The sequence below is a fragment of the Psammomys obesus genome, unplaced genomic scaffold, assembly GCF_907164565.1.
Source record: "Psammomys obesus unplaced genomic scaffold, mPsaObe1.curated_primary_1811, whole genome shotgun sequence".
NCBI classification, from domain to species: Eukaryota; Metazoa; Chordata; class Mammalia; order Rodentia; family Muridae; genus Psammomys; species Psammomys obesus.
This window is the reverse complement of record NW_026596028.1, coordinates 242011-252931: the sequence shown is the minus strand read 5'-3', so window position 1 is coordinate 252931 and position 10921 is coordinate 242011. Positions and strand designations below refer to the sequence as shown.

The window sequence follows — 10921 nt, the reverse complement described above, 5'->3', positions numbered from 1 at the left end:
TTAGCTGAGCAGCCAGCCACCAGCCCTTCAGTTTTTCTGTCTTTGCTTGTTGAGGGAGGGGCTCGCAGAGCCGGCTTCACCCCCCCAGAGCTGGAATTTCAGGCAGCACCACCCCTCACCCTGAACCTGTTCTCACCCAGCTCCGCTTTCCCTTTGTGTGGTCAGAGATCTGGAGGAAAGCGCCAACAGCGTGGAGACAGGCCGACTTCCCAGGCCCTGTCCTTCCACCCCTGGTCTCTGCTGAGGGCCACGGCGGATGGGCAGAGGGACACAGCACTTCCCCTCTCTCTGCCAGCCTGCAGTGCCTCGTTGCTATAAACAGCCAAAAGGCATAAGGAAACTCAAGTGAGGAAAAGGCTCGCTCGGAACAAAATCACAGCACAGGGCGGGAGGGGTCAGGCGCTGCTGCCAATCTGTCCGTCACTCCGTTCTCTGGAGGCTCCAGCCGCCTCTGTGTGACCAGCTTTACTCCCACATTCCTGTAAAGCACCTGGCCCAATCTGTGGCTCTCACGGCCAGCCCCGCCTTCGCTTTTCTTGCCTTCCTCCAGGTGCTCTGGCGTGGGCTTAAATCCACACTACCCAGCCGAGCAGTTCCAGGAAGCCTCTGCTGGTGGCCGGCCACGCAGGCCCTGGGCCACAACAGCGCCATGAGGCTTCTGCTCTCTGCCTTCCTCCTCCTGCTGCCAGGGACGCTCCCGCCCGCGGCCTCCCGCAGCCCAGGTAACTAACGGAAAGTCTTGCTCTCTCCTCTCTCCCTCCCTTCCTCTTCCTCCCATCTGTCTTTCCCCTTCGGACAGGTCTTGATACGAGGCCCAGGCTGGCCGGAAACTTGCACTCTTCCTCCCTCAGCCTCCTGAGCACCAGCGTTATAGCATGAGCACTCGGGGCTCGAGGTTCATGCTCGCCTGAGTGTGCGCGCACCACAGATCAATTTGATATTAAGTGGGGAGTGGGGTAGAAACTGCGGCAAACCCAGGGGAAAAGCACTAAAATGACTTTCACCCGCAGTGAGTTGGGGCGATGAAGTCAGTCTCCCTCAGACAGTCCCCTCTTCACAAAAGGAAGGCCACTGCTGCTCCCACACCAGCTTGTGGGCGGTAGGACGCGCTGCCCAGGCGTCTGGCCCGGAGCTGGTGTGGGAGCAGCAGCCAAGACCCAGGCTCTCCCCGTCCCAACCTCTCCCAGGAAAGTCACACACCTCGGGCTCAGCTGCGGCCGGGGCGTGAAGAGCAAAGAAACGAGGAGCCCTGTTTTGTTGTTCCATTTTCTCAGGGTGTGTCAGGTTCGCCACTGCTGATACAAAGTAGGGCAGCCCACCGAGGCCGGCCGCACGGGCTCTGCTCACGCCGGCTCTGCCCGGCTCTGCCGTCTGGGGGCTCTGCTCACGCCGGCTCTGCCCGGCTCTGCCGTCTGGGGAAGCGGACTTGGCAGAGCTTCTGTTCCAGCTGGCGCCACAGCCAGTGAGGCCCAGCCCTTCACAAAACAACCACAGAGGCAAGACCCTCTCCACCCAGGCCCCTCTACCTGAGAACAGCGCCCCCGGCCCTGGGGTGCGCACTCAGCATCCCTGCCAGGTCCAGCTTCTCTCCGCTGGGGAGTTCTTTGGGGGCTGCTGAGCTCCACAGCTGAGGGCCCAGGGCACCACTCCAGAGGGACACCTCCCGCCACCGGGGAGGACAGGCTGGGGCTCCAGCGCAACCCGCCTTTCAGTCGCTCCTCCACTCACAGACACCCCCAGCCCACTGGCCTGCCGCTGGCCAGCAGTGTTTCCAAACCAACTCTACTCACACCAAAAGCTCTCCCCCTCCCCCTCCTCCCGGTTCCCCCCACAATCAGACAGCTCTCGGCTCGCTGGCTACACTCGGCTCCAACAGGAGTCTCTGCACCGTCCCCTCCTGCCCCCCTGGGGAGGCGCGCCTCCCCTCCTGCCGCGCGGCTGTGTCCTTAGCCCCACACCATCCAGCCCAGCTCAGTAAATATTAGCCTCCGCTCAGCTTTCTAAGTTCAATGAGGCACTCCTATGAGTCGACCCCAGGCTCTGGGGACAATGTTTTCTTATTGTTGCTATCGTGTGCGTGTGCGTGTGACTTCGGATTAAGCATGCTAAGCAAGCTCTGCGTCCCGAGCTACAGCTCTGCCCCATCTCCTTTCACTTCATTTCATGGTTGTTCATGCTTTGGTTTTGGTTTTGTGTTTTCAAAACAGGATTTCTGCAGGTAGCCCTGGCTGTCCTGGAACTCGCTCTGTAGACCAGGCTGTCCTTGAACTCTCAGAGATGCACCTGCCTCCGCCCCTTGAGTGCTGGGATCACAGGTGTGTGCCACCACCCACCTGCCCCTTTTTTGTTTGGCCTTTCTTAGCTTCCCGGCCACCTGTAACTGCTGAGCGTCTTGCCCTGGCCTCCCAAACAGCTGGGATAACAGGACCACACTTACTCCTGAAGCTTGGTGCTGAACGATTCTTTGCTGGGTAGGCCTCTATCCACAAATCACCAATAGCAAAATCCTCCAGGTAGGAAAGCTGAGAACGAGCCAGGTGGTGGGACACGCATAAAGCACTCTGGAGGCAGAGGCGAGTGGCTCTCTGTGAGTCCAGGCCAGCCTGGTCTGCAGAGCGAGTTCCAGGACAGCCAGGGCCACACAGAGAAGCCCTGTCTGGGGGGGGAACTAAACACACCCGCCACTCGTTGGTCCACGTTCCCCAGGGGACTCCAAGCTGACAGCAGCTGCGCAGCGACCTTACAGGCCTGGCTGCACCCTTGAAATCAGGAAGCCTCGCCGCCTCTGCCGCTAGCTTTGCGCGCACCTCCCCTGCGCCTCTAGATGGCGCTGTCACAAGCCACGTGCGCCGAGCTTCCCCCAGCCGCGCGCTCCTCCACCTCCATCTGAACTGCGCAGTAGCCAGAGGGCACGACCTGCACGGAGGCCAAGGCGATTCCCAAAATAAAGCTTATCTTAGGAGGCGGGGCGCCCCGGCTGCTTTTCCAGAAGACTCGGGTTTGACTCCGAGGCTCACGCCGGTCTGCGGGTCACTTCCGTGGCCTGCGTGGGCGCTGCGTGCATTCGGGCACTGACACGTGCAAGGCCGGGCACCCACGCACACGCAGTTGTGATGGGGGCTTGCTTCACCTCCTACTAGCTACACCGAAACTCAGCACCTCTTCAAAGGGGAGGACGAAGGCCTGAGAGCCGTGGGAGCACCTCGCTTCGTCCCCACGAAAACCTGGCGTCGTAGGCTGGAGAGGCGGCTGGCCACACTGGGCAGCTCACGGCTGCCCCCGGGTCCGCAGGCGCCTGCACACACACTCAGGAGCACGCCCGCGAACGAGAGGAAGGGTTGTCAAGGCTTGTTCTGTCTGCGTGTGCGCCTGCGCGCCAGCAGAGGGCGCCAGGTCTCACTCTAGAAGGCGGCGAGCAGCCGCGTGCGCTCTGGGAACCGAACTCAGGACCCTGGAATTGCAGCCAGGGCTCTTTTTAATCCAATATATTTTGTTAGTTTTAGCTTTTAATTTCTCATGCCTTCAAAATGTTATGAAAGAGTTTCAATATACCTTTCACATATTTTTTTTCAAATTACTTTTTAAGTTTTCATTTATCTGTTTATTTACTGGGAGTCCATGGTGCAGGGAGTGTGTAAGTCGGAGGCCGGCTTTTAGGCGCTGGTTCTTGCCTTCCATCATGCGGGTCTTGGAGCTGAACTCAAGTCGTCAGCCTGGCCAGTAGATACGTCTAACCATTGCACGGTCTCATTGCCCTCCTTAAACATTAAACCAGAACACCATGATCAAAACTGCGATCTTTTTAATTATTAAAAAGAGTAATTGCTGGGCTGGAGAGACAGCTCAGAAGTTAAGAGCACTGGCTGCTCTTCCAGAGGTCCTGAGCTCAATCCCCAGCAACCACGTGGTGGCTCACAACCGTCTATAATGAGATCTGGTGCCTTCTTCTGGCCTGCAGACACACACACAGTCAGAATATTGTTAAATAACAAATTAATAAATCTTTAAAAAAAAATTTGCAGGTGGAGGTGGCGCACGCCTGTGATCCCAGCACTCAGGAGGCTGAGGCAGGAGGATCTCTGAGTTTGAGATCAGCCTGGTCTACAAAGCAAGTCCAGGATAGCCAGGGCTACACAGAGAAACCCTGTCTCGAAAAACAAAAACAAGCAAACAGACAAGCAAAAAACAAAGTCACAAATATTCATACTCATAAAATAAAAATAAGTCTTTAAAAACAGGAGTGGCTAGAGACTAAGCTCACTGCTGCTCTTCCGGAGGACCGGGGTCCAAATCCCAGCGCCCGCTTGCGAATGTCTGTAGCTCTACTTCCTGGAGCTCTGACGCCCTCTCTGGCCTCCTCACCAGACACACCAGTGGGGCACAGATGTACCTGCCGTGAAACACCCACACTCAGAACCGAAAGAGCCAGGACACTGTTGTTAATATTCTCTAACAGAGTTCAGGACGGTCCTGAACTACATGAGACCATGCCTCAGAGCAATAGAGGGTTGGCGATGGTGACGGCTAAGTTTGCTGTCTTTTCCAATTCTTCTCCACATCTAAATGTAATCATTTAGGATTTTATATGGAGGGATCCAACTAAATCATCTACAAGATTTCTCTGGTTTTAATATTTATAACTTTTTGCTGAAATGAGGAATAAAGGCCACACAAGGAGAAAAGTCTAGAAAAGATTATGAAGGCAAGAGCTGCGCCCATGTGCTCAAAACAACACGTGAGAACACGAGGACAGGCCTGGGAAATGATGCAACGCATCCATCTGTGCGGCAGGAAGGGCACAAGTCTGGGAAGCCGGTGGCCTGAGTTAAAGCAGTCTCTGCAGACTGCCGACCGCCTACCAGGCAAACACCAAACACCCATCCTGTGCCAGGGGCGCTGAGCCCGGGCAGCACTGAGCCCCTGAGGCTACGAATGGGAAAGGTGCTGTTCGTACTCGCCAGGAGGGTCAGGACAAAATGCCACAGAGGGGGGCTCTCACGGGGGGGCTCTTATGGGGGGGCTCTCGCAGAGGGGGGTTCTCACGGGGGGAGCTCTCATGGGGGGGCTCTCATGGGGGGGCTCTCACAGGGGGGCTCTCATGGGGGCTCTCACGGGGGGGGGCTCTCAGGACAAAGTTGATTCTTCTCACATTTCTGGAGGCAGGAACTCCAAGGAGGAGGCCAAAGGCCGGGGCAGCTGCTAAGGCCTCTCTCTTGGGCTGCCGAATGGCTGCTGTCTTAGCTAGGCTCCATAGTGCAGCAGTATAGACTGGGTGACTTAGAAACAGCAAAAACTGACACCCAAAAGTAGGGCTGCTGAGATGGTGACCAGATTCAAGAGTTGCCTTCCTGGGGCTGGAGAGATGGCTCAGTGGTTAAGAGCACCGTCTGCTCTTCCAAAGGACGCAGGTTCAGTTCCCAGCACCCACATGGCAGCTCACAACTGTTTGTAACGCCAATTCCAAGGGATCTGACGCCTTCACACTAATGCACATAAAATAAAAATTGAGTAAATTAAAAAAAAAAAAGTCACCTTCCAGTGTACAGACAATTCATACAGTGGAGATTAAGAGTTGCCAAGGGTCCCTTCCTACGAGGACTCTAACCCCATTCATGGGCGGCCCACCGTTGTGACCTGACCACCCACAAAGCCACTCCCCAGCGAAATCACATCAGGAACCCAGGCTGCTTTGCACGCAGTGCCCCACAGGCATGCCGAGCCAGAGGCCCAGGGAGCCAGGTCCCCTGGGGCCGGAGTCACAGGGTTACCAAGCGCTCTGAACCCAGGTCCTCTGCAAGAGCAGTGGTTCTTCCCTGGTCCCAGACCCCTCAGCACCAACCCAAGGTGTGAAGAGCACCTGTTCTCTTCGTGCCTTTTAGTATCATCAGTCACGATTGGGACGCACCCTTAAGATCCTTTACCGTGGGTGTGCAAATCTCATTTTCTCCAAGTGGATTAGAGACTATCATAAACACCTTATTTTAGCTTAATTACGGTTTCAGAACGCTGTCTGCAATAATTCTTTCTAAGGCAGCAGATGGCAGATATTCAGTGTGTGAGTTAGGCAGGGTGCGGTTCAGTCCATAACGGATTTCAAGTCACCAATCATGCAGGAATAATTCAGGCACAGAACTCACCTGTAATCCCTTCGATGGAGAGTCAGAGTTATAGAGGCTGCTAACGTCCAAGGACAGCAACAAAAATGGAAGCTTGAGGATCAGGAGTTCAAAGCCAATCCAGCTAAAATACAGAGACCCTATCTCAAAAAAAAAAAGAATAGTTTAAGCCAGGCAGTGATGGTACAAACCTTTAATCCCAGCACGCAGAGGCAGAGGCATCTGAGTTGGAGGCCAGCCTCGTCTACAGAGTGAGTTCCACAATAGCCAGGGCCACACAGAGAGACTCTGTCTCAAAAAAAAAAAAAAAATCCTTTAAACAAACTAAGAAACATGCAAAGGCACGCTTGATTGACAGTTCCCACGGTTCTCTGGATAAAGTCCAGAATGCCAGACAAGCACATACAACTAACTACATCGCCAATCTGCCATCATTGACTTTAACAGGAAATAGCACCAAAAAATCAGAGCAGGTATCTTGTGGGCCCAGTTCTAGACTGACATTCTCAAATCTGTAAACCTTCATCTTTTCATAATTTGTCCTGGTTGTTTGTTTGCTGACACAAACTAGGATCCACTGAAAAGGAGCCTCCCTTGAGAAAATACCTCCTTAGGACCGGCCTGTTTCTTGACTGATGACCAACAGAGAGGGCCCAGCTCACTCCAGGCAGGGAGACCCTGGGCAGGTGTGTGAGGAAGCAGACCGGGCGAGCCAGTGAGCAGTGCTCCTCCGTGGCTTCTGCCTCAGTTTCTGTCTCCAGATCTAACCTTGAGTTCCTGCCCTAATGTCCCTCAGGAAGTTTTGGAATGTGACTGGAGAGCCGAAATAAGTCCGTCCTTTCTAGAGTTGCTTTTGGTCGTGGGGTTTTATCGCAACAATAGAAACCCTAAGGGAAATTCTGTGTTATATTAACTGATTTTTTTGTGGGTCACACATGTCACACAGGGATGTGTGAAAGGCAGAGGACAAGCTTCAGGGGGTCAACATTCTGTCTCTGCCACAGGAGTCCCAAGGGCAGGACTGGGTTGCCACGCCTTTCCCTGCTAAGCCGCGTCACCAGCCTTTAAACCTTCATCTTTTGTTGTCATAAAGATATTTCAGAGGTGGGCTTGGCCCTATACATCGATAGTCCCAGCTACCCAGGAAGCAGATTCGGGAGGCTCACTTAAGGCCGAGAGTTAGCTGTAAGTCCGAGCTGACTAGCAAGGCCTCATCTCAACTCGACATGGTAGGAGAATCGACAACCGAGGTGTGGTCTCAGGGAGTCTGTCCCCGAGGACAAACACAAATGCCATCCTCTGAATACTTAACTGGAATTGTCGACTCAGACAGAGCAACTGGAGGTCAGACGGAACCCTGGTTTGCAGTGTGTGCTGCTGTGCTCACCTGATTTTCAGTGTTTACCTTGGGAGACCGCAGTCTCAGGGACTGCGTCAGCCTCTCAAGCTCAGGAGCCACTTTCTTCGCCTCCCCAGCTAAGCTTTTCGGTAGACTTGTTCTTTCAAGATGTATTTGCTTTTGCTTCGTATATGAGTGCCTTGGAGATGAGAAGAGCGCATTGGGCTCCCTGGAGCTAGAGTTGCAGGCGACAGCAGGGGCCATGCAGATGCTGGGAGTCAAATCTGGGTCGCTGCTGCAAGACCAGCGTGTGCTCTCAACCACCGGGCAGGCTCTCCAACCTGCGGCTAGACTGTAAGCCTCAGTTCTTTATCCATTTACAATAGTCCTCTTTTGGCGTACCCTAGAGCCCAGTGGACAGGGAGACCAACAGACAGAGACACACAGGCACAGACTGTGCTGTCCAGGACTTTCCTCTCCAAGCCTCTGGAAGTAACCACAGGTGTGTTTCCCTCCAACAGGGGTCGCCAGAAGCCATGGGAGCCAACCCCAGGCTCCCGGGAGGTGGCTCTGGGAAGGTGGCCAAGAGTGTGAATGCAGAGGTCAGTATTCAGCCTTGCCCGCAGGGCTGGCGCCACTGTGGCCCTCACCCTCCATCTTCCTCGAGCCCCTCTGAGACCAGGGCAGATGTTATCTGAGATAACCTCAGCACACCACCAGAGTACCTGCTTTCTCTGGGTCTCATGCCGGAGCTGGACGCCTACCAGGAGCTACCTGCTCAGAGCTAGCCCAGCCACAAGCTGCACCCCAAATTCTCAGCACTGCCTTCTCAAAGGCTTTGTACTTTTTCCTGACCCCCACCCACATGTCTCAGACCAGGTCTTAGCCTGATGCTCCTTATAGAAAGAACTAAAAGCGGAAGGAATGCGGCTCTGAAAAGATGTCCCAGCCTTGTTTTTGCATTCTTCAGTGTCCGCAGCGAGACTGCATGCCCCCTAAACATGTCAGCAACTCCCTGCCCACAGAGCCCACAAAAACCGGTTTAGAAATCCTGGGTTCACACAGCTTGAGGTCTCCATTCCTCTCTGTTGACCTTCCCCACCCCCACCCCCCACCCCCCCAACCCCAGTGTAGAGAGGCCCAGAGGGCTCAGAGGCCTGCCTCTGAGTCCCCACTCTCAACCATACCAACCCTCCTAAGCAGCAGCCTGTTGTTACAGATTGGCTCCTGAAAGCCCCGAAGAGAAACCCCAGAGCTGTGCTGGGGCCACCGAGGAAGCAGTGTCCCTGTGACCATGTCAAGGGCAGTGAGAGAACGAGCAGTAAGTTTCAAGGATGGCCTTCCCTAACCACACTCGGTCCTGTGGAGTCACTGGGGGGGGGGGTGGAGGCAAGGCCAAGGAGACCAAAGCAAGCACGTGCGTCAACTAGCCCCTTCCTATTCAGTGCCAACTTGTAGGAAAACCGAAAGGGCAAAACCATTAGGATAGACTGATTCTGGAACTAAAAAGGTTTAATCAAATTCTTAGAGTCTAGAACAGCAGCATTTATCAAAGTAAAAGGAGGTGAGGCAGCTGTGACCTCTCATTAATTTCCGACGGTGACAGCAGCATCTGTGTGGAACAGGATTTTGACTCTTTCTTCATTTGGCAGCTGGTTTTCTGTGTTTTCATTGTGTGTGGGCATTTTGCCTGCATCTGTTTCAGTGCGCAATTACGTCCTTCAAAGGCCCAGAGAGGGAATTCGACCCTCCGGGACAGGGTCACACATGGCTTTGAACCACCATGTGCTAAGCTGGAGCCTGCAAAGGGGCGAGTCTGGCCTCAATCAGGGGCCAGAAAGATGGCGCGGAAGGTAACGGTGTCTGCAGCCAAACACGGTGGCCTGAGTTCAGCCTCTGGACCCGCACGACAGCAGACAGACTCTGAAAGCTGTGCTCTGGCTCCCACAGTTCTACAATTGCACCAGTGCAACCCCACTAAACTGAAATATAAGAAAACACTTGGGGTGTGTGTGTGTGTGTGCGTGTGTGTGTGTGCGCAAGGTACCAGCACAGGTGTAGAGGGCAGAGTGGGGTCTCTTCTTCCACCTTGTCAGTCTCTGGGACTGAACTCAGGTCACAAGTTTTGGCAAGCACCTTCACCTGAAGAACCATCTCTTCCTCCCTTGTTTGCCTTTTTGATTCTTTTCAGTTTTGTTTTCAAGACAGGGCCTCACTATGTAGCCCTGGACTCACTTTGTAGCCCAAGCTGGCCTCGAACTCAGCGCTCCGCCCCTCCTGGCTAGTTTGGCTTTTTGAGATGGATTTTCATCTTAGCCTGAGCCTGCTGATGTCATGCTGACAGAGAGCACATTGCCCCTGCCTGAGCGCTGGCGCTGCAGACATGCACACCACAGCCAGTGCCCCTCACTGGTTTAAAGAGCTGGAGGGTCAGCTCAACCGGTAGAAGCCTCTTTCAGAGGACCAGACTGGTCAGCTGGTGCTGGCGCTCACCTTTAATCCCCGGAACCCGGGAGGCAGAGGCGAAGGATTTCTGAGTTCGAGGCCAACCTGTTGACAGAGTTCCAGGATAGCCGGGCTACACAGAGAAACCCTGTTTCAAAATAAGATAAAATCAGAGGACCGGAGTTTGGTTTGCAGCGCACAGATCAAGTGTCTCCCAACCCCTATGACTCCAGCTCCAGGGAATCTGAGATTCTCTTCTGACCTCCTCCGGCACTCACACACACACACACACACACACACACACACACACAAACACACAAATAAAGAATTTTTAAGTTTTTAATGATAGCACCCTTTTCTCTGTGCCCTAGGACACCAAAAGCACCGCAGGAAGCCACAAAGGCCCTCCAGAACCTGCCAACAGTTTCTCAAACGATGTCAGCTAGCAAGTTTTGCCCTGCCCTTATAGCTCTGAGAGGCTGAGTCCCAGCTAAACGCTCCCAGTGAGAAGATGATCAACCCTAGAGCCTTCTTACCCTCCGCGCCCCGTCCTCACCAGAAGCCTCCCGATGCTCTCGGAAGGCTGTGCCCACACCGAGCTCATCACTGTGCCTGCACTTCCATCTTCTCATTCTTTCCTTACGCCTCTGCTTCACCCTAAAAGAATCTAGGAAACCTCCGCCTCCTGCCGCTCTCAGTTGACCATAAATATAACCTGCCACGAGCAAAGAAAATAAATATATGAATATACATGGAGAGTGTTGGTTATTTCAATCAAATGGGGTCAACTGATATGTCCCCTTCTGCCCTGTCCATCTGAAACCCATCTCAGAGTCTACACATCCTTGTCTCTCCTTAACCCTCATTCTGTGTTGCCTGATTCTTATTCTTTCACTTATTCAGAGGGGCAAGGTCTGGACAGACCTAGCAGACACGTAAGGTCCTGGATCAGACACTGCCTGGTTAAAAACAATAAAGGTTTAAGAACTGTGGTTTCTCAGCATCTAGTCAGCCTCCCATG

The 10921-nt window shown here is 53.9% G+C and overlaps 1 protein-coding gene across 1 annotated transcript; it reads left to right on the top strand.

Moving 5' to 3' along the window:
* Window positions 1–520: 520 nt before the first annotated feature.
* Cxcl17 (C-X-C motif chemokine ligand 17) lies at window positions 521–10585 on the top strand. Its single transcript, XM_055620714.1, has 4 exons — window positions 521–722; window positions 7977–8057; window positions 8675–8776; window positions 10272–10585. The coding sequence occupies exons 1-4, from the start codon at window positions 650–652 to the stop codon at window positions 10367–10369; spliced, it is 354 nt and encodes a 117-aa protein (XP_055476689.1). The 5' UTR covers window positions 521–649; the 3' UTR covers window positions 10370–10585.
* Window positions 10586–10921: the final 336 nt, after the last annotated feature.

Bases quoted from the DNA above. Each gene is read 5' to 3' on its own strand.
- Cxcl17 (XM_055620714.1), top strand. From the start codon at position 650: ATGAGGCTTCTGCTCTCTGCCTTCCTCCTCCTGCTGCCAGGGACGCTC. The intron at 723-7,976 runs GTAACTAACGGA...TCCCTCCAACAG, and splicing joins CGCGGCCTCCCGCAGCCCAG to GGGTCGCCAGAAGCCATGGG. The intron at 8,058-8,674 runs GTCAGTATTCAG...CTGTTGTTACAG, and splicing joins CCAAGAGTGTGAATGCAGAG to ATTGGCTCCTGAAAGCCCCG.